This window comes from Lipotes vexillifer, unplaced genomic scaffold (assembly GCF_000442215.2).
Source record: "Lipotes vexillifer unplaced genomic scaffold, Lipotes_vexillifer_v1.1 scaffold607, whole genome shotgun sequence".
NCBI lineage: Eukaryota > Metazoa > Chordata > Mammalia > Artiodactyla > Lipotidae > Lipotes > Lipotes vexillifer.
This window is the reverse complement of record NW_006783829.1, coordinates 706,265-729,054: the sequence shown is the minus strand read 5'-3', so window position 1 is coordinate 729,054 and position 22,790 is coordinate 706,265. Positions and strand designations below refer to the sequence as shown.

The 22,790-nt window shown below is 39.0% G+C and overlaps 1 protein-coding gene across 3 annotated transcripts in view; it reads left to right on the top strand.

Moving 5' to 3' along the window:
* The window catches only part of PLPPR1 (phospholipid phosphatase related 1), a 270,599-nt gene that overhangs the window by 235,730 nt on the left and 12,079 nt on the right, over positions 1–22,790 (top strand). For all 3 annotated transcript variants that reach the window (XM_007456400.1, XM_007456401.1, XM_007456402.1), the window contains 2 exons: positions 1,817–1,949; positions 20,940–21,190. In XM_007456400.1, coding sequence (XP_007456462.1) covers positions 1,817–1,949; positions 20,940–21,190 — 384 coding nt within the window. The remainder of the gene's footprint in view (positions 1–1,816; positions 1,950–20,939; positions 21,191–22,790) is intronic.

Sequence of the window (22,790 nt, the reverse complement as noted above, 5' to 3'; positions counted from 1 at the left end):
ACACACACACACACACACACACACACACACACACACACACACACCACACACACACACACACACACACACACACACACACCATATTGCATTTGTTTTGTTTTCTATGTTGTCAACATTAAACACAAATTCAACAAATATTTTATTGCATCACTGCTGAGTAAAAGTGTAGCAGTTAAGAGAAAGGACTCTGGAGCCAGGTTTTCCTGACTTCAGGGCTGGGATTCGTGATGACCTTGGACAAATTATTTAACCCCTCTACGCCTCAGGTGTCTTATCTGTACAATGGGATAACTATCTATTTATAGACCACCTGCTAGAGCTGCTTCAGACACTGTCTGGCTGTGTGTGGCCAAGTCCCTGAGACTTTCGGGTTCCTCCCTCATAAAAGGAAGGGGAAAACATCTGTAGACGATTCCAGTTTTACTATTCTATAGCTTAACTTCCATCTCTCATGTGCCATTCATGAGGCTGGCATCTTGATCCATCTAAACAGATATTCTATAATGATAGGAAGAGTATAAGGCATAGGAATTCTTAAAACATTGATGAAGCTTATCTAAAACCACAAGCACACACATAGCAAAGAAGAACAATTATAAGATCACATTCTTCTGGGGAAATATTGACATGAGGGTTCAGAAAATAAAAGTGGCATATGATGTGGTGGGAAATGTGGACTTTGGAGCCCAGTTGTACTGAATACCAATCCCAGTGCCTCCACATGCCAGTTGTATGCTCTGGAGGGTAAGTTACTTAACTACACTGAACTTTCATTCTTCACCAGTAAAGCAAAGGTAATACTACCAACACTAGGGACTTTGTGACCATGAAAACTATTATGATAAAGTGCTTGACACCCAGTTTGCAATAGATGATGGTAATTATTAACTTTATTCACTGAAGGTTCTCAGTCTTCAGCCGCAGCAGTGTCAAAGTTGGTGACAACTTCCCTCATGCCACATCCTTATTTTAAATGGGAATACAGTGCACGGGGTGCTATAAGCATAATGAAGAAATATAAGATATGCTCCCTGTCATCAGGAAGCTTACAATGTACACAAAGGCATTATGATTTAAATGGTAATATATGTGTATTAGTTCAAGATAACAAGAGGTGCCAATCATAAAGGTGTGACAGTCAACCAGTTCAGAGTAGGAGAATATTGATCAGGCAAATGTGTTCAAATAAAGATGGTAGTATTGCCACATAATGAAGTAATATTGTGATGGGTGCGTATAATGCCCTACTGGGCTGTCCCAGTCATTCCGCATCATTGCAATGCACACATTCAGTTAAAAATATTCAAGGGCTTCCCTGGTGGCGCAGTGGTCGAGAGTCCGCCTGCCGATGCAGGGGACACAGGTTCGTGCCCCGGTCCGGGAAGATCCCACATGCCCAGAGCGGCTGGGCCCGTTAGCCATGGCCGCTGAGCCTGCGCATCCGGAGCCTGTGCTCCGCAACGGGACAGACCACAACAATGAGAGGCCTGCGTACCGCAAGAAAAAAAAAATTCAAATCCAGCCTGAGTGAGCCTTATCATAGATTCTATTATTCAATTTATTATTTCAACTTAGGTTTCATATGACTTTAGAATTTAATATTATAGCCTGAAATCTATCTGAAATTATAATTATTGCTTTCTCTAATGCTTTTGAAGAGTTAACTGCAAATTACTATTTAACTCTCCATCCCTCCAACATGCTATCTTCTAATATAATTGTGAAGCCTCAGAAGTTCTGAGGTTTTTCTTAAGCTACTGGTCTCTTTTATCAGACTGCTATCCAACTTGACAATTCTTCAACATTCCTTCTCCAGATTTTTATTGGTGAGATATCCATGTATTTCATAAAGTCAACCAGAGAATCTCTGATTGCCCAGGAGAAAACAATTCTGACCGGAGAATGCTGTTACCTGAACCCCTTACTCCGAAGGATCGTAAGATTCATAGGTGAGTACAAGGGCATGTTGGACTAAGCCCTCGCTTATAGGTAAAACTTACTAAACTTACTGAAGATGAACACACTTGATAAAATAACCTAAGCTATGGAAGCATCAACTTTAAAAGCAAGAGTTGTTTTGGGGATTTTCCAGGAAGTACAGAAATTGAGCCTGATCCTGGTGCCAAGTCAAATTTTTGATCCTTAAAGTGAAGCAATACTTTAAATTGTTTTACAAATGATTTCAACTTTGATTTTTTTTTCCTACACAGTACTTACCTGAGATTCCCTTGGGACATATATTTTAATATTGACTGGATATTGCCATATACTCTTAAGCTGAGTCAGGCAAGGGGGTACAGCATCAGGAGACACCAGTAAAATGAACTAGAAATAATCAACTTTCCTGACAAAACTTTCCTATCCAGTAACTTTGTTATGCAGGGAACTTTAAAAAGTATGGAAAATCTAATCCATCAGGTCTTAAAAAGAATGCCTTTCCAAAGTTGGAAAACAAATAGTTTTATTAGTGTTCATGATGAGGAATAATTAAGACATTTTCTATAACCCTCCTTCTAGGACTTTTATAAAAGCCCTGAGGGTATATGGATAATGATTATAAATATGGGAATGAATGTGTATGTGAGTAAAGGTCGGAATATAGATCTCTCAGAGTTCCTACACGGTGAGTACTCAGTAAGTAACTATTAGTGTTCTAATGAGATCCTGCAAATACCTACTGGTCAGGTGTTCATGGGAGCCAGGATAAAACTCTCAAAGTATCAACATGGTGCTAAAACAAGCCATGATACCATTTAGAACATATGGAACTGACAACTGAGAAAGTGAGGGCCAGAACACAGCTCCTTTGGTTATCCTTAATCCTTTTCTTCCTGTTATAGAAAAGGGTCGAATTTCCTCAAGTCATGAGCAAATGATCATAACAAAATCAAATATGCAGTAACTTCACGCATCCCTATGTTCACAGCAGCACTATTTACAATAGCCTAGACATGAAAACAACCTATATGTTCATTAACAGATGAACGGATAAAGATGTGGTACATATACACAATGGAATATTACTCAGCCATTAAACAGAATGAAATAATGCCATTTGCAGTGACATGGATGGACCTAGAGATTATCCTACTAAGCCAGAAAGAGAAAGACAAATACCATATGATATCACATATAAATGAAATCTAAAATATGACACAAATGAACGTATCTGTGAAACAAAAAGACTTACAGACATAGAGAACAGACTCATGGTTGTGGGGTCAGGGGTGGAGGGAAGGACTGGGAGTTTAGGGTTAGCAGATGCAAACTAGTATATATAGGATGGATAAACAACAAGGTCCTACTGTGTAGCACAGGGAACTGTATTCAATATCCTGCGATAATCTGTAATGGAAAAGAATACGAAAAGAATATATATGTATAACTGGATCACTTTGCTGTACAGCAGAAATTAAACACAACATTGTAAATCAACTATACCTCAATAAAATTTTTTAAAAATATGCAGTAACTTCTAACATTGGCATGGGAGTTAGGGTAGTAGAGTGGGAAGGCTAAGAAAACCTAAGTTAAAAGAAGTAACCCTTAACATTAAAATAGTCTTTGGCATTTACTGATGGTATTTGCAGGATGACCTGTGGGTGTCTGCAGTCGGCTCATTGGGTATATATACCCTCACCCATATGATGTCACCTCTATCTAGTTTACTCATTCCAAACAATGGTGGCTTTCAAAGACATCCAGAGTTTGGTCACCTGCTACCAAAGTGGCTTCAAGGAAGACAAGAAGAGAGGCAAGAATATTTATTGTACAGAACACTGGACTAGACACTTTATAATTTCGTTTGATCCACCCAACACCCTATAAGGTAGGTTATAGTTCTAACTGTGCAGATGAAGAATATGATATAAAATGGGATAAAGTAACTGTTCCCAAGGACTGTGAGTGTGTGGGTAAGGCTAATCATGCCTGTATTAGGGATCCTCTAAGCATGAAAAATACTATGATAAAGTGCCTGACACCCAGTTTTCAATAGATGATGGTAATTATTAAAGTTTTCATTCCATGATTTTGCTTTCTGTGGTTTCAGTTACTCACAGTCAGCCAAAAATATTAAACGAAAAATTACAGAAATAAACAATTCATAAGTTTTAAATCATGCTCCATTCTGAGTATGATGAAATCTTGGGCCATCCTGCTCTGTCGTGAATTAGCCCTTTGTCCAAATTATCCCACCCATCTGTCACTTAGAGGCCAGTCTGGTTATCAAATCAACTGTCATGATATGGCAGGGCTTATGTTCAAGTAATCCTTATTTTACGTAATAATGGCCCCAAAGCGCAAGAGTAGTGATGCTGGCAATTTGGATATGCCAAAGAGAAGCCGTAAACACTTTCTTTAAGTGAAAAGGTAAAAGTTCTCAATAAGGAAAGAAAAAAATCACATGCTGAGGTTGAACAGTAAGAACAAATCTTCTGTTTGTGAAATTGTAAAGAAGAAAAAAGTAATACATGCTAGTTCTGCTGTCACACCTCAAACTGCAAAAATTACAGCCACAGCCATGGTAAGTGCTTAGTTAAGATAGAAAAGGCGTTACATTTGTACAATAAGATATTTTGAGAGAGAGAGATTACATTCACCTTTAATTACAGTACATTGTTATAACTGTTTTATTTTGTTATTAGTTATTGTTGTTAATATCTTACTGTACTTAATTTATAAATTAAACCTTATTATAGGTATATATGTATTAGAAAAACATAGTATATACAGGATTTGGTATGATCCACAGTTTCAGGCATCTACTGGGGGAGTCTTGGACCATAACCCCGTGGATAAGGGGGGACTCCTGTAATTTGTGATCCCTTGGAGAGTAGGGACTACATCTTTTTCACTTTATATCAACAGCATATTGCAAAATGCCTGGCACATAGTAGGTTTTCCATAATTTTTTTGGAGGAGTAAAGAGCAAAAACTAAACTCTGTTAAATCATAGATTTGCCTAAAATTGCTTCCATAAATGCTGATTCTTAAATATTCATTTGCCTCCTGTTTAATTAACTTTATTACCTCTCTTCAGCTTAGTTCTAAAAGATTAAGGTACATAAATAAGGCAATTTCTAAGAGAAAGTCAGAAGTCTATTCTGATTTTTCATATAGGAGAGTTGAAGATGGGGGGAGGGGTCTATCTTGAGATGGGTAAATTTTTCTTAGTATCTGTGGATTAAATTTTTCCATAAGAGAAAAAAACAGTAAAGATCCTTTATATGGAGATGTTTTCTTTGAAAAAATTAAAGTAAAATAAGGTAATAAAATGCATTAGAAATGTTATTGTAACGGTCTTAACAGTCTTTTTTTCTAGCCCAGTAGCCACCAAAACACACACCATGCAGTTGACATTAGAAAATAACAACTGTTTCAGCTAACTATTCTAATTAAGCTGAAATGGCATGACTTTGCTCTTGCAGTTTATGTAATTATTCTAGAACCCATTATCAACAGTGTTACCCAACAAATACAATCAGCTTTGCATTGCAAAAATGGTCAGTGGACTAGAAAAATATTTTTTTTTTAAATAATGCTTTATGCTGTCAAGGATGCAAAAAACCCTTGGGATTCTAGTACCATTCTAGTGAGACTAAATTGATATACCCTTTCTGCACAGCAATTTGACAGTATATTTCAGTAGCCTCAAAATAAGCCTTGTTTTTAACCCAAAATCCTACTTCAAATAATCTTTCCTAAGGAAATGATCAGAAATGTAAATTAATTTTTATGGACTAAAATTATTTTGTCATAACATAAATTAGAAATATCCAATAATATAATTTTTACAAATAATGCTAACCATCATAAGATACAATCTCAGAAAATGGTATTTTTTAAGAATTTTTAATGAAAGGGGAAGTATTCATGATATAACACTATGTGGAAAAAGTCAAGACACTAGGAACCTATGATTATTTCTAAATAAAAAGAATGCAACATGATACGTATGTGTGTATATGTATCTGAACATGTATTTGTGAGTGTACGTATTTGTGTGTGTGTACATGTATCCCATAGAAAAGAGATTGAAGAAATGTAGAAGTTAACTGTTGTTATTCCTGAGTTGTAGGTTAATGGGTGAATAATTTTATTTTTTGCTTTTTATTCTGTAATTTCCAATTTTTTAAATCATAAATATGTGTAATTTTAAAATCAGTAAAAGAGCTAGACATTTTGGGAGGAGTGGCAAAAATAGAGGCTATCCCAAAGGATGGCCAAGTCCTTTAACACAGAGTTTGGCGTTGAAAGCAGAGCTGAAAGTGTCACCTTGGCTCTCAAATGCCCTGTCTTCTCTAGGCTGTGTGGCAGGGACTTGAACAGATAGCCCCTCACCCCACCCCACAGAGTCAAAGTAAATTTTAACTGAGAAAATGGCAATAGCCAAGTCAAAGGGAAAACATTCAAATTAAACCATCTCTTCCTGTAGACAAATGCTAATTGTGTTGAGCTTGACAGAGAGGATTGAATTCCTCTGATTCACAAATCCAACAATAAATTTTCTCCCCAAGGTTCTCATCATTATAAGGAGGATGAAATAGACTCACAGACATAGAAAACAAATTTATGGTTACCAAAGGGGAAAGGGCAGGGGGATATAAATTAGGAGTTTGGGATTAACAGATACACACCACTACATATAAAATAAGCAACAAAGATTTACTGTATAGCACAGGGAACTGTATTCAACAACTTGTAATAACCTATAATGGAAAAGAATCTGAAAAAATATATATATATATAAACTGAATCACTTTGCTGTATACCTGAAACTAACACATTATATATCAACTATACTTCCACAAATAAACAAACAAACAAAAAGAGGAAGCCTTGTCTCCTAGGCTTTAGCTGTAAACCCTCATAGTTAACTTCTGTAACCATTTCTAAACTGTTGTATAATTTCTCACACTGTGTTACATGATGTGGGAAGGGAGGAAAGAACTTGCCTGAACTAACAAATTTTACCAACGTTTTATCAAAACAAATGTGGTCAAATTAGTGACACATATTTAAGGCTTCTCCCTTTCCTCATTTTTCCCTCTCCATTCCTTCCCTTCCTACATCAGTTCCTTTGGTATGCATTAAATTGAACAACAACCAAACAGATTTAAGTTCTCAAAACAGATAAACCTGTACATTCTCTTTTCAGCAACAAAGACAAAATAAGGAAGTCATATTTAAATTCTTTTCATTCACAAATATACTTGAGTAATCATATTCTTGTAAATATTAAATAGTAACGTTTTAATTTAATACTGAAAGTATGAATAAAAAGCATTAGAATTCCATGAGGGTTTTTGGTTTGTTTGCCTTCTTGAATAATTTTCTTTTGAGTTAAAGAAAAAACTGATCCAGATATACCAAGATTAGACTGTCTTTTGGCACCTAAAATAGCCTGTCATCCAGAAACTGCTTATTATGGGCTTTTCATTTGGGATCACACAGTTGCTCCATTATTACTTCCAATAAAAATTTAATTAAATACCAAGCAAGTCTTAGGCCATTTAGGTCAGGTCTAAGGATTAGGTAGCACTGGACAGAATAGAAAGTACCATGGTAAACAGAATTCATGTAACGCTAATTAATTGTCATAAATTGTGTGATCTAAATGAAGCATGAATATTTTAAATGCAGACTCAAAGGTCACAGTGTTTTATGGTTGTAAGAATTGATACCCTGAGACAAGCTCAGCCTTTTCAAGAACTAGAAAATCCTTCTCAATTTTGAAAGTCATTTAGATGTACTATTATCTGAAAGGAGACTCCATTTGATTCAATCAGTCCATTTCTACTTGCATTCAGTATTTATAATTATAAATGGGGGGGGGGACTGATCATATTTTCAACCTTCAACAAGTAATTTTTTGGGCATGTACCATATGCAAAACACTGATTAAGGTGTTGAGGACATATTACTGAACCAAACAGATTTATCTGCTCTCATTGAATTGTATATTCTAGTGGGGGAAGCCAGGCATTAAACTAAAAATCATATGTAAATCATAGTGTTTGTGAGAAGGTAAGTGTCATGGGGGAAAAAAATGTAGAAAAAGGAAATAGGGGGGTTGTGGAGGCAGATATGCAATTTTAAATGGGAAGGGAAAGGCTGCCCTACAATGAGAATTGTCTAGCGTTGGCAGCGACTTCATAGCAGGACAGTGACCATCCCAGGAAACTAGGCGCCCTGAACTAGGCCAGCTCCATGTGCTAACTGTGGAAGTTGACCTTGGCTGCATAGTCTAAAAATCAGTTGCAGTGCCCAGGCACCCGACTTTAGTTCCGAGTCCAGAGGCTGGACATTAAAGGAGAAATGTCAAAAGCAAGGCAGGGCATGGGCCTATAAGTTGATGGAGATATTTCTAGAACTCAGCAATAAGAACCAGATTTGAAGCCTAGGTAAATACATGAGGAGGAGAAAGCCAGGATGGATCTTAGGGAATAAAGGGAACCTCAGTTTCTGGACCCCATGAGCAGCCAAGCCACCAGACTTTGAGACGAAGATGTTTGGTGCTTCCCACTAGGGACCAGGATTGGCTCTGGATGCAGGGAGGGGAGGCATGCTGAGGCTGGGAGCCTTGGCTGACTTCAAAGGCATAACCAGGGATCAAGCTCTGCTCAGGTCTCAAGAAGCTATGATGAGGCTGCTTTTGGTTGCTCTGCTGAGTGCAGAGAACAAGTCTGCTCCTCTTTGAATGTCATCCTCACTGAACCAGAGCGTTACAGACCCAAACAATACTCCTGGCCCAGAACTCTGTAAGTTGCTCTAATTGTCAAGAGGAAAGTTATTTGGTCATGAAACTCAAGTGACCCTTTTCTGAGGGCCCTTCTCAGCACCAGTTTAGAGGCTGGACTCAAATAAAAGGTCTAACTGAGCTGCTTAGGACTAACTATAAGGACAAGTAAAGATTGATGCTTATGGACTAACTAAAAGGACTAAAGATTGCTGCTTTCTCTAGCACTTTTCAGATTAACCAGTGCAAATTCATGGCATTTCAGTGAACTTATTTGCTGTAAAGCAGAGTTTCTCTACCTCAGCACTATTGACATCTTGGGCCAGTTAATTCTTTTCTGTATGGAGGAGGCGACCTCCTACATTGTAGGGTGTAGGATGCATAGTAGCATCCCTGGCCTTTACCGACCAGATGCCAGTAACACCCCCTCCTCCATTAGTAACAACCAAAAATGTCTCCAAACATTGCAAAATGTCCCCTGGGGACAGGATCACCCTCAGTCGAAATCCACTGCTGTGAAGGTTTAAAAAAGTACTTCAAGGACTTTTAAAAAATTATTTATGTTTTATTAATATTTATTAACATTAATAAAGATTTATTAATATTTATGTTATGCAAGATTACATACCCAAAATCAGGCACAGCGAGGTACAAAAATACTGTCTGAATATATCAGAAATGACTCCCAACAACTGATAAAGGGCAATTTCAAAGTCTTCTACGATCAAAAAAAAATTCACAATATATGCAAATATCGAATCATTGCATTGTACACCTGAAACTAATATAAGGTTACATGTCACTCACACCTCAATTTAAAAAAGAAAAATACAGTAGTGTGTGCTTTGAAAATAATGTAAATTATTACATTAGAACATAATAAGAGTGATCAGGAAATGCTGATGCAACAGCTCCAGATCAGTACGGGTTGGTCACCAACAGGGCTGGCAGCTGCCTGCTGATGGACCTTGAGGCTGGTCTGGTGGTGGGAATGGGGGTGGATTCAGATCTACAGCTTGATACGAATCATACTTATTCATATTTTCGTATTCTTATAAATATGAATCAGAAAGGGCAGAATTTGAAGGCTGTTATTTGGAAGCCCTCCAGGCTTTGCTTGCCTGATTTTAGATTTCTTGGTAGGTAAGGAATCGAAATTCTTCCCTCTACCACATTTAGTTTGTATCCTAGGTATACTTTCTAGACTTATCTGTATCCTCCTCCTCCAGTCATTTTATTGTAAAATTATCATTGCCTCTGGCCAACTTTCAGGATTTTTTCTATCAGCGTTTGGATCCACACTGCCTAGGGGAAGTGAGAAGCAGATACTGAAAGGCAGCAAGAGTGAGAGAGGAGGCTGACCCTTGAAAGAGAAAGCCCTGAGGAGCTGTCCTGACTGAAGAGTAAAGACCCTCCTGTTGAGATAAAACCGTGTTATCAATAAATCAGGCAACTTTATGCTTTGGGGGAGTAGAAGTGTATTGGTTTGTTCTTTCATTTATAAAAACATAAATGAGTCCCTAATATCTACATAGATCTCACAATTTACAAAATGTTTTTTACAACTATTTTCTACGATTTGCATTAATAACCCAGTGATTTAGGTCTACTTAAAACCTCTTTTACAGATAAAGTAACTGAGGTTCAGATTGATTTTAATAAAATCTATTCTTCAGATTAAAACCATGACATCCAGACAATAGACAGCTGTCAGCCTTTGGTGTTTCTGTGACATATACAGGAAAGACAGACCCAAGAATCTTGTTCTGTGAACCCTTGAAATTAACTATCCAAGGAACTGATGTATTTAGTTCTGTCAGAAACTTACTTTTGAAGCACAATATTTGATGTGTGTAGGTCAATTTTCACTGATGGTGTTTGTATTATACTAGAAACAAAGTCAGATTCATTGCTAAAGTGATGAGAAAAGTGCCTCATTCAATGATGACATATCTTAGGTATTCTATCATCTTCTTGTTGGAAAATTATTGGCTAAAATATTGAGGAATTCTTGTTCTGTTGTGACAAGGCAAACATTTCATCGGGAGCATGTTCTAAATCCTTGCCTCTTCTCAGTGCATGGGTGAGAACTAAAGCGCTTTTTTTCATGGTCTGACGCCTACCCATATATTTTCTTAAGTACATGAAAATACAAGCTTAGAGGGTTGTGAATAAGAGTTTGGATTTAGAGCCATAACTATTTAGTGTCTAATCCCAGCTCTTCTACTTACTAGCTGTGTGAACTAGGTCAAGTTAATTGACCTCTCTGTGCCTCAATTTCCTCATCTGTGAAATGGAGATAATGGTGTCTACCTCAAAGAGTTGTGGTGAGAAGTAAATGAATATTTCAAAGCATTTAGAATAATACCTAGTACATACTAAACACAGTGTATTGGCTACATTATTATCATCATTACCTAGTATCCATGGCAATCTTATTTAGACATCTCATCAGCTCAGTACACTTTGCTAGGAAATGGGATGAACATGGTAACTGCAGATAAAACGTCTTCATTAGGAAACTTCTAGTTTGAATAAAATATGTTATGGAGAAAACATTTCACCATGTCTTCATTTTCTAAAGAAACGGTTGTTTCCTGAAGGAAGGCTCTTCACAGCTGAATTGAGAGCACATTTGCAACAGCAGAATTACTTTCTCCACTGAGATTTCCCACTAGGAAACTTGATGTGGCAAAAAGAAAAGCAAAAAGGAACTGTATTCATTTCTTTGTATCTTGTATTCCATTTGCAATGGTGCTTGGATCAAAGATGTGATCTAGAATTAAGACCTCGTGATTGAATCAGAATGTACTTTGAGGAAGGTGAACATAAGAATTCCTTAGATGTCTCCCCTTCTGCTGTCAAAATGGTGACCACATGCCACTTGCTTGTACTTGTTTGTGTGGGATAAGATCTTCATCCATTTTCCCACTAAAATAAAGGCCAGGAATTGAGTTGAGAGTGTGTTTCCATATTTTTTGAACATCGTTGAAGAACTACCACCAAAGATTCACAAAGCTGATTAACTTCTGAAAATGAGAAAAGGTTCAACCATACTTAATCTCACACAACACAGTTCTTGAATTCTCTTTCTTTGCATTGTTTTGCTAACATAGACAGGAGAGCAGTCCTTTTTCAGAAATGTTTGATAAGAGGTTGAGAACATATGCTGAGGAAGGAGTAAGTTTCCCCTCCCCTTTTCAGAGAGTACTATTACCAACCTAACCCAGATAACTTGTTTTTATGTCTTTTCCACTATCCTTTTTTTTTTATTATTATTTCTATGTGTTAGTTTCTCCACATGAAAAATATGTAGGAGCCATGCTTTCATGTACCCATGTGTTAATATTTAAACTGACAACCATTGCAACTTCTCAGAATCAAAAACGGGCAATTTGTCCCAAAGATGTGCATGTCTATGTAAAACTGTACCCAGGTGCATGATGATTTCCAATTTCTTGTGCTTCACAAATGTCTACAGTAAGAAGTCTTTCCTGTATATATAGCATGGATCTTCAGACTCCAAATTAAGGTTCTTTTCTCATTCTTGCTGCATTGAAAATGGAGAGTGCTTTGATTTCCAAATTATGATTCACAAGTTTTCTGACTCCTGAGACACTTACAAAGCCCCAGTTTTCAATTATCCTCTCTTTGCTAAGGCACCTAGCACTCTGCAGGATTTTGTGACACTTATTAAAAAGAAAAATGGTCCCTACATCATACATGCCAAGTGGTTTCATGTCAAACCCATGTTCAACTAAATCAGGGATGTGAGACACCAACATGAGTTAGAAAATTTGGACAAGTTCCTATGCTCTTTTACCCTCTTCTCCTGTCAATCTTCTCTGAAGTTTCTTCAGCAATTGATTCATGATTCCACAAATACTTGTTTGCTATGGACCAGGTTTGATAGTAGGTGCTTGGATACACTGTTGAACAAAAATAGATGTGTTCTCTGCTCTTTAGAGCTTGCATATTCTACAATCCTAATGGGAGAGATGGACATTACTGGATAATCACACACATAAATTTCCTACTGAGATAAGAAGTACAAAAAAGAAGCATAACAGTACAATACTACTTTAAAATAGGAGTATGTTTTCCTACGCACCTATGGTCAAGTAATCTACAACAAAGGAGGCAAGAATATACAATGGAGAAAAGACAGTCTCTTCAATAAGTGGTGCTGGGAAAACTGGACAGCTACCTGTAAAAGAAATTAGAATATTCTCTAACACCATACACAAAAATAAACTCAAAATGGATTAAAGACCTAAATGTAAGACCAGATACTATAAAACTACAGGAAAACATAGGCAGAACACTCTTTGACATAAATTACAACAATATCTTTTTGGATCTGTGTCCTAGAGTAATGGAAATAAACAAATGGGACCTAATTAAACTTAAAAGCTTTTGCACAGCAAAGGAAATCATAAACAAAACGAAGACAACCTAGAGAATGGGAGAAAATATTTGCAAATGATACGACCAACAAGAGATTAATCTCCAAAATATACAAAGAGCTCATACAGCTCAATATCAAAAAAAAGAAACAACCCAATCCAAAAAATGGGCAGAGGGTTTCCCTTGTGGCACAGTGGTTAAGACTCCACCTGCCAATGCAGGGGACATGGGTTTGAGCCCTGGTCCGGAAAGATCCCACATGCAGCAAAGCAACTAAGCCTGTGCGCCACAACTACTGAGCCTGCACTCTAGAGCCTGAGAGCCACAACTACTGAGCCCACGTGCCACAACTACTGAAGCCCATGCACCTAGAGCCCGTGATCCACAACAAGAGAAGCCACTGTAATGAGAAGACTGTGCACTGCAACAAAGATTAGCCCCCGCTCACCGCAACTAGAGAAAGCACGCACCCAGCAACAAAGACCCAATGCAGCCAAAAATAAATTAATTTAAAAAAAAAATTGGCAGAGTAATATTCCACCTAGAGGGGTGGGATAGGGAGGGTGGGAGGGAGATGCAAGAGGAAGGAGATATAGGGATATACGTATATGTATAGCTAATTCACTTTGTTATAAAGCAGAAAGTAACACACCATTGTAAAGCAATTATACTCCAATAAAGATGTTAATAAAATTTTAAAATTTTTTTAAATGGGCAGAAGATATGTATAACTGCATCACTTTGCTGTATACCTGAAACTAACACAATATTGTAAATCAACTATACTCCAATATAAAATAAAAATTAAATTTAAAAAATGGGCAGAAGATCTAAGAAGATATACAGATGGCCAACAGGCACATAAAAAGATACTCAACTGCTCATTATTAGAGAAATGCAAATCAAAACTACAATGAGGTGTCACCGCACACTGGTCAGAATGGCCATCATCAAAAAAATCTACAAACAATAAATGCTGGAGAGGGTGTGGAGAAAAGGGAACCCTTGCACTGTTGGTGGGAATATAAATTGATACAGCCACTATGGAGAACAGTATGGAGGTTCCTTAAAAAACTAAAAATAGAACCACCATATGACCCAGGAATCCCACTACTGGGCATATACGCTGAGAAAACCATAATCCAAAAAGAGTCATGTACCACAATGTTCACTGCAGCTCTATTTACAATAGCCAGGACGTGGAAGCAACCTAAGTGTCCATCGACAGATGAATGGATAAAGAAGATGTGGCACATATATACAATGGGATACTACTCAGCCATAAAAAGAGACAAAATTGAGTTATATGTAGTGAGGTGGATGGACCTAGAATCGGTCATACAGAGTGAATTAAGTCAGAAAGAGGAAAACAAATACCGTATGCTAACACATATATATGGAATCTAAGAAAAATGGTTCTGATGAAACTAGAGGCAGGACAGGAATAAAGATGCAGATGTAGAGAATGGACTTGAGGACATGGGGACAGGGTGGGGTGTGGAGGAGAAGCTATGACAAAGTGAGAGAGTGGCCTGGACTTACACACACTACCAAACGTAAAATAGATAGCTAGTGGGAAGCAGCCGCACAGCACAGGGAGATCAGCTCGGTGCTTTGTGACCACCTAGAGGGGTGGGATGGGGGGGTGGGATAGGGAGGGTTGGAGGGAGGGAGACACAAGAGGGAGGGAATATGGGGATATATACATATATATACATAGAGCTGATTCACTTTGTTATACAGCAGAAAGTAACAAAACATTGTAAAGCAATCATACTCCAATAAAGATGTAAAAAAAAAAAAAAAACTACCATGAGGTATCACCCCACACTGGTCAGAATGGCCATCATCAAAAAGTCTACACATAATAAATGCTGGAGAGGGTGTGGAGAAAAGGGAACTCTCCTACACTATTTGTGGGAATGTAAATTGGTACAGCCACTACAGAGAACAGTGTGGAGGTTCCTTAAAAAACTAAAATAGAACTACCATATGACCCAGCAATCCCACTACTGGGCATATACCCTGAGAAAACCATAATTTGAAAAGATACACTCACCCCAATGTTCATAGCAGCACTATTTACAACAACAAAGATATGGCAGCAACCTAAATGTCCATCAATAGATGAATGGATAAAGAAGATGTGGTATATTTATACAATGGAGTATTACTCAGCCATAAAAAAAGAATGCTATAATGCCATTTGCAGCAACGTGGATAGATCTAGAGACTATCATACTAAGTAAGCCAGACAGAGAAAGAAAAATATCATATGATATTGCTTATATGTAGAATCTAAAAAAAAATAAAAAATGATGCAATGAACTTATTTACAAAACAGAAATAGACCCACAGACACAGAAAACAATTTTATGGTTACCAAAGGGGAAGTGGCGAGATAAATCAGGAGTTTGGGATTAACATATACATACTACTAATATATAAAATAGATAACCAACAAGGACCTACTATATAGCACAGGGGACTAGCCTCAATATTTTGTAATAACCTATAAGGGAAAAGAATTTGAAAATGTATATATGTGTAACTGAATCACTTTGCTGTAAACCTAAAACTAACACATTGTAAATCAACTATACTTCAATAAAAAACAAAACAAAAAACTTTATAAACTCAAAAGTGCTTTATATATATAGCAGTTATGAATTTGAGTCTACATCTCAAATATGCAAACATATCATTTATTTTATTGAGATGAGATGCAATTCACATACCACAAAATTCACCCTTTTGAAGTGGTCAGTTTGGTGGTTTTTAGTATATTCACAAAGTTGAGCAACCATCTTTCTTCTGTTTAAGTCCAGAAAATTTCTTCATCCCCCCAAAAAAATCCAATGCCCATTAGCAGTCACTCATTATTTTCCCTTCTCCCCAGACCCTGATGTCCACTATTCTACTTTCTATCTGTGGATTTGCCTATTTTAGACATTACATATAAATTGACCATACAATGTAAAAACATAAAAATAAAATAGGAGTATTTTTTTTCCCCAAGACCCCATGTGATATGTGATTATTTCTCCCTCTTCAGTCTTAAGTGGGGCAAGATCTATACACACTCAGTTTTCCTCAACAGAAGCTCTTGGCCCACTCTTCAGAGCTTAAGCTTAAGAGCAGGTTGGTGTGCACAGGGCTAAGTCCAATCCCAAATTAGCAGGCTTCCTACTGGAGTGCCTCAGCTCCAGTGAACTGGCATCTCCTCATACTGCCACTGCCATGACAGTGCAGTGCATGCAAAGCTATGGTGCCCAGCATGCGTGTCTGTTCCTCTCAGGAGCAAGACACCAGCGCCGGTGCCCCTGACACTTCCTGCCTAGTTGTTGTCCCACAGTGTGTCTCTAAATACATTTAGAAGAATAACGGGGGAGAGGAGACAGTCCCAGACAAATTCAAAGAGCGGAACTCATCCAGTAGAGTGACAGCATCCCTATTTTCTGAGCAGTCTAAATCCTGGATCTCTGATTCAGGGGGCAGACAGGAGACAAAGGAAATCTCCCTAGGTTTTCTCCCATGATCTTTGTCTTCAGAGGAGAAGCTCAGGTTTTCCATAAGGTAAAACTGTGTGCGTGTGTGAGAGAGAGAGAAATCCCTCACTGATTACCCCTTCAGGTTGGCACTATGAGTTTCCATCTGTTTTCACTGTCATTGTTTATGTTTTAGTGGACAGTTGAGAGGTGCTCTATTAGAGGCTGTTAGCAAAGTGCCATTTTAAACTGGAAAATTATACACTTATAATTTAATATGGAATAATTGGCCTTCAGTTCAGAGGCTCCACCTAAAGTCAAAGGTTCTTTGTGGCTAAAAGGAATTTATTCCTTTCTTTGCTCACCCCACCAGTCCCTGCTAATTATTACTCTGCGGCCTGGGTCTAGGCTTCCTAATGAAGGCCTCCTGTGTGGAAGGCAACAGGCTCCTCCTCCTCAGCAACAAGCAGTCTGGCTTCTGTATTTTGACCAGTTCTTTGTTTGGGAGGCCTAAAGAGATCCTGATATGAGCCCTATTATCATTTGCCAGTACACCAGTTATCTTTGGCTGAGAAGACCTTTGTTGTACGTATTTCCTGCTTACGCCACTGCTTTCCCCTACTACATTCTTGGCTGAGTAAAAGGATAGAACCCTGTACTGATTCCTTGGCAAGAAGCAGATCAGAGTTTCACCTATGTGTCCTAATTTACTAGTGATCAAAGATCCTAATTTACTAGTGATCAAAGATCCTAATTTGTCCAAAGATGTCCTGTCTGAGATCAGAGGGATCCTGGTAAAACCCTCAGAGGGGGGGAAAAAGGACTTTTTTTTTTTTTTAAACACTTTCATCTTCCTCTTTCTTCATCCTTTGACTTGCCTGATGGGTGTCAGATCCTCTGAGGCCACAAAGAAGAGGCATGCTCAGGTTACCTTAGCCATCTGTATCATCAAAACAGGGACTGCAGACAACACCATCAACAGATGCCAGTCTCTGTCCTAATGCCACATTTTTTCTAGCCTCCTGGTCCTCTCAGCATTCTAATGCCCCTCACCCCTTAGGGATGTGGGAATTCACAAGTGCTTAGCCCATTCCATGCCAGAATGCATGGGTCTTGGGAGGTACCCTAGGGCTCAAACAATTTGATCCTCCCTCCAACATTGCTAATGCAGGCTCCTGTAGCTCTGATACTGTGCTGGACGTGGAACTTCTCTAAAAGTTGTCCAGGGCTCCTGAGCTACACCCCTGGGAGGCACAGGACATGCTTCAACTTGATTTCCAAAAATCATTCTGGAGGTTTCTATTGCCCTGCCCCTGGGGTTTGACAGCCAGCATGAGGCAAGGAGCATGGGATGCCCCTTCACTCCTTCACAGCCAGACCAGGCAGGGTTCTGTCTCCTTGGGAGACACCCCCAGCCTCATCTTCCCCATTCTAGGGTTTATTTTAGAAACTCAATGGTCATCCTATAGACCATGGCTCTTGGTTTTCCCGTCCAAGTCTTTTCAGAATTCCAAACAAAAACAGCAGTACATGTCTCAAGCACATAGTTCTGGCAAGCCAAAAGAGCTTTACTTTTAGACTTTGTGTCTGCTATAAATCCATTCAGAAATGCGATCAGCTCCCCTGAAACAAGGAACACCGTTGGGAGCAGAGCCATAAGATAAGTAGAACCAGCTAGGGAGGGTTACAGGAATGAAAACTGCATCTGTTAAAATTTCAAAAAGATTATCTCACTTAAAGAATTTTAGACACCAAGGTAGGATACAGAGACACTTTAAAAGCATCTCCTTCAAATCATATATTGCAGTACAGGAGACCATAAACAGTGTTCTACCTGACTCTTAGGACAAAAGCAGCTCTGGTTGGCTTCTGAGGCTTGTAACATACACACAAGGAGCTCAGGATTAACAGAGGAATAGCTGGAATTTCTTACAAAAGCCCCGTATGATCTGACATTGTCTGTGAATCACCGCTGCAGCTTCCACTGCACTTTGTTGGCATGGCCCATGCCAGGCAAGTGGAATCCCTGGGACTGCCCTTCTGAAGGTACATCAAATACACCAGAATGAAATGTTTGGAAAGCAAATGCTTGTTAAGCCATCAGGAGAAGCAGACAAAATCCAGGAGAGGCAAAGAGAAGAGGGGAAAGCAACTTTCAGCAATAATATCACATGGCAGCAAAGTGGAAATTTGCCCGTCACAGATTCACTGTGACCATGGACCTGGCACTTCAGACACCTATCCAAGGAGCCTAGAAATCCTCTATCTCAGAAAGAATTCGCCCTGATTGGAAGCATTCTGACAAATAAAATCCCAGAGGAAGATGCTGTCACTTTTCCCTTTTCAAATCACATGTTACCCTAGTTTCCTGGAAAAGTATGTCTAGACAGACTTACTGCCCCTTGAAAAAGCCAGTGACCTGGTCTTTGAGAATCTTGCTTGAAAATGTAAAAAAAATTTCTAACCAGACTTCCAGAACGTGTGGGTGAAAATTACCACAAATGATCAGTGAATGCCTACTCTCAGAGGTCAGACGCTATGAGTGTGAGCCAGCTGAAGGTATTAAAAGAGCCAGTTCTCATTCTGATAAAGCAAATACTGGCAAAGCCACAAAAAAGAAAATTATAACAATCAATACAGGTCAAAATGGAAACCGGATGAAGGTTTCAGCCAAACTTGTCTTTGCTTCTGCTCTAATGGATTGACTTTTAGGCGCTGAAGTCAGCACAATTTGCAGATTCAAGACATTGAATATGGAAGTCAAAATTGGATAGAAATTTAATTGAAAATATAGCAGATCCTTGACATTTACAAGGGTTAATGCTGCCTCTCATACTTGCCAACTTCTCCCATAATTCAGTCGCACTTGAAAAGTCTTCTTTATCTCTTCAAATGACTTGTATGTACCTTGGCTCTGCACAGCTGCTCTTGATATATTTAACAGAAAACAGTCCACAGATAATCTATAGATGTATGTAGAGGCTTTGAAAGATCCACAGTGAAACTTCCTATAGGGAATTCTGCTTATTCATGTTCAAGCTTGTTGGGGGTAATCCTATATTCCTGTGGAATTTACCAGAGAACAGATAAAATCCAGGAAATATAGCCTCTACCCACGGGGTTCTTGGCCAAGCAGGCCAGGTCAGCATGGTGGGTAAAATAACGCCTTCCTCGCTCTGAAATGTCTATGTCCTAACCCCTAGAAACTGTGGATATATCACTTTACATGACAAAAAGGAATTTATATGTGTGATTAGATTAAGGATTTTGAGATTATCCTGGATTATTCAGGTAGAAAATGTAACCTTATAAGAGAGAAGCAAGAGAGTGAGTCACGGAAAGAAACGTGACAATGGAAGCAGAGCTCGTATGATATGATTGCTGGGGAGGCAGGGGGAGAGCGGGGGCACAAGTCAAGAAATGAAGGCAAGAAGCTGGAAAAAGGAAGGAATGAATTCTACTCTGGAGCTTCCAGAAAGAACACGGCTCTGCCGTGTTCTTCGATTTTAGCCCAATGAAACCTATTTTGGACTTCTGACATCCCGAACTGTAAAACAATACATTTGTGTTGGTTTAAGCCACTCAGTTTGTGGTAATTTGATACAGTCAACAACATTCATCTTTAACACTTTTGCTCCTCGTTTTCTGTTTCCAACATCAGATGAAACATCCAATTCAATCAAGGTTTCTATAGTGATCTTTTTCTCTCTTTTAGGGACGACTCTCTAACAACCTCATTCTCTCACCTGCCATGATAACTCCTCCAAGGAGTATCTGCATTTCCAAAAGGACCAGGGGGAAGATATTTTCTATAGAAGGAAAGAGAACTAATGTTGAGTAACTACTGAATGCCAGGCACGCAGCAGGTGTTTTGCACATATTTTATTTCATCTTTCCAACTCCTTTCTGAGGTATCACTCCCCCCAACCACTTTGTGATAAGGGTACCAAGATTCATAGAAGGTAAACAACTTACACTGTGAACGAGTCACCAAAGGTGGGTCTGGAGCCCAGCTCTACATGACTCCAAAATTCAAATTCTTTCCATTAGCACATGTTGCTTCTAATTTACTTATACAAAATAATGAAATGCTAACAGCAGTGTGACTGCACCAATTTGGAAGAAACAGTGGTTTGGGAAGCAGGCACCACTCCCTGGAAAGACAAAGGTGAGGGGACAATTTGACTCTGGGGAGGACCTTTCTGATAGGTTATCATGGACTCTCACCGCTGTTTTTCTCTCAGGGACAAAACCGAATCGATGGGGTATGTCACCTTTCCTAATTATTTTAAATCTCCTCATAGGGGTATTTGCTTTTGGGCTTTTTGCTACTGACATTTTTGTAAACGCCGGACAAGTGGTCACGGGGCACCTGACGCCGTACTTCCTGACAGTGTGCAAGCCCAACTACACCAGCGCAGACTGCCGGGCGCACCACCAGTTCATCAACAACGGGAACATCTGTACTGGGGACCTGGAAGTGATAGAGAAGGCTAGGAGGTCCTTTCCCTCCAAACATGCTGCTCTGAGCATTTACTCCGCCTTATACGCCACGGTGAGTATGACCCACGTGGAGTTGTGGCTGTGATGGGTCTCTCCACCACCCTCCCCCCATTCTTTCATTACTTCTGGTGACTTTTAAAGTCATGTTACAATACGTTTCTCCTTTATTATATCATGCTGTTGCCCCCACCCTCAATATCCCAATTTAAGACCTGCCAGAGGACGTTAATTCTGACAAGACTGTTGATAATCACTTAGTCACATCCTCCCATTTTACAGATGCAGAGACTGAGGCCCAGAGAATAGCTAAGAACACAGAGTCAGAGCGGAGGCCCAGGCTCCTGGCACCGGGTATGGGGTTCTTTCACTGCCCACAACAGCACTCTCTGCCAAAGCTTTGGTTGTTTCTAGAACAGCACACATTTCTCACACTTGTCTACAAATTTGCAGGTGTGTGCCTCATGTGAACGCCTGCCTGGGCAGTGCGGCAAACCCGGATAAAAACATGACTTTCCTCTGCTCCTCCTAATACTCTTCATCACTTTGCCAGGACAGATGGGTGATCCTAAAAGACCCCCAACACCCACAAATTTACTTCTCACTGTTCCCTAGGTCACACAAGCTTCGACTGCCCCCACTGGCGTATAATATTCTAAACTTTTTGCTCTCATCAGAGAAAGCCCAAAGTGTGTCTTGCATCTTGAAATAGAAGAAATGATGGTGTCCATCTTTTTTTCCCCACTCTTTAATTGCATCCACTTTGGAAATGACCTCATTTCACCTTTTTCTGACCTCTGTTTCCTTAGAACCAAGCGTATAGAAGTAGAGGGATCAGTGCAAAGGTTCCACTGCTGGATATCATGTGTATTTACCTGTGGATGAGTGACTATTGGCTGAAAACACCCCTTTTCCTTCAACTTATTTTATATTCAGGGTGTGACTAGTCTAGTGATTCTCAGTGAAAGGTGACATAGGAGAAGGCAGAGGAAAGACCCCTTTCAAACTATGCAGTCTTCCCAGAGAAGTGTGCGCTCGCCCCACCCCCAGGGAGCATGTCCCCTCTCATCCAACGACAGTCTCTGCACTCCCTACTGAGTCTGCTTCTGATGGAAGTGTGTCCATGCCATCGCCCCAACTACATACATTCAGGGTGGAGTAAAGGTGACTGACTACAGGTCTGGTCCACTTAGTAGAGTTTGAAAGAAATTGCTGAATATTCTCTTTAAAACAATGGCGCTTTTTTTGTCCAATTTATAGGATAACTTCTGTAGGATCAGTTTTCCAGAATAAGTCTAATTATTTCTTTTAGATCTACTCTTTAATGAATACATGTCAAAAGTGATTTCAGCTACCCCCATATTAAGGAAACATGAACATAAATAATTACAGAAGTCTGATTTACAAACAGACCAGTTTAGCTCAGTGAGGTTTCTTGGCTTTACTGCCCACCCCCCAAAAAAATCTACACCGGGTATTTTTTAAACAAAGTCTTTTCAGGCATTTGGCATAGTTTCCAGTTTTCAAAATAACGCTTTGTATCTTAGATTATGTAGGACCTAAGTTATATGAAGCAATGTACTCTTGCACCTTTTTCTGTATTTTTATCAAACTCAAGTCATTGTTGTACGAAATCAATTTTTACAACACCATTA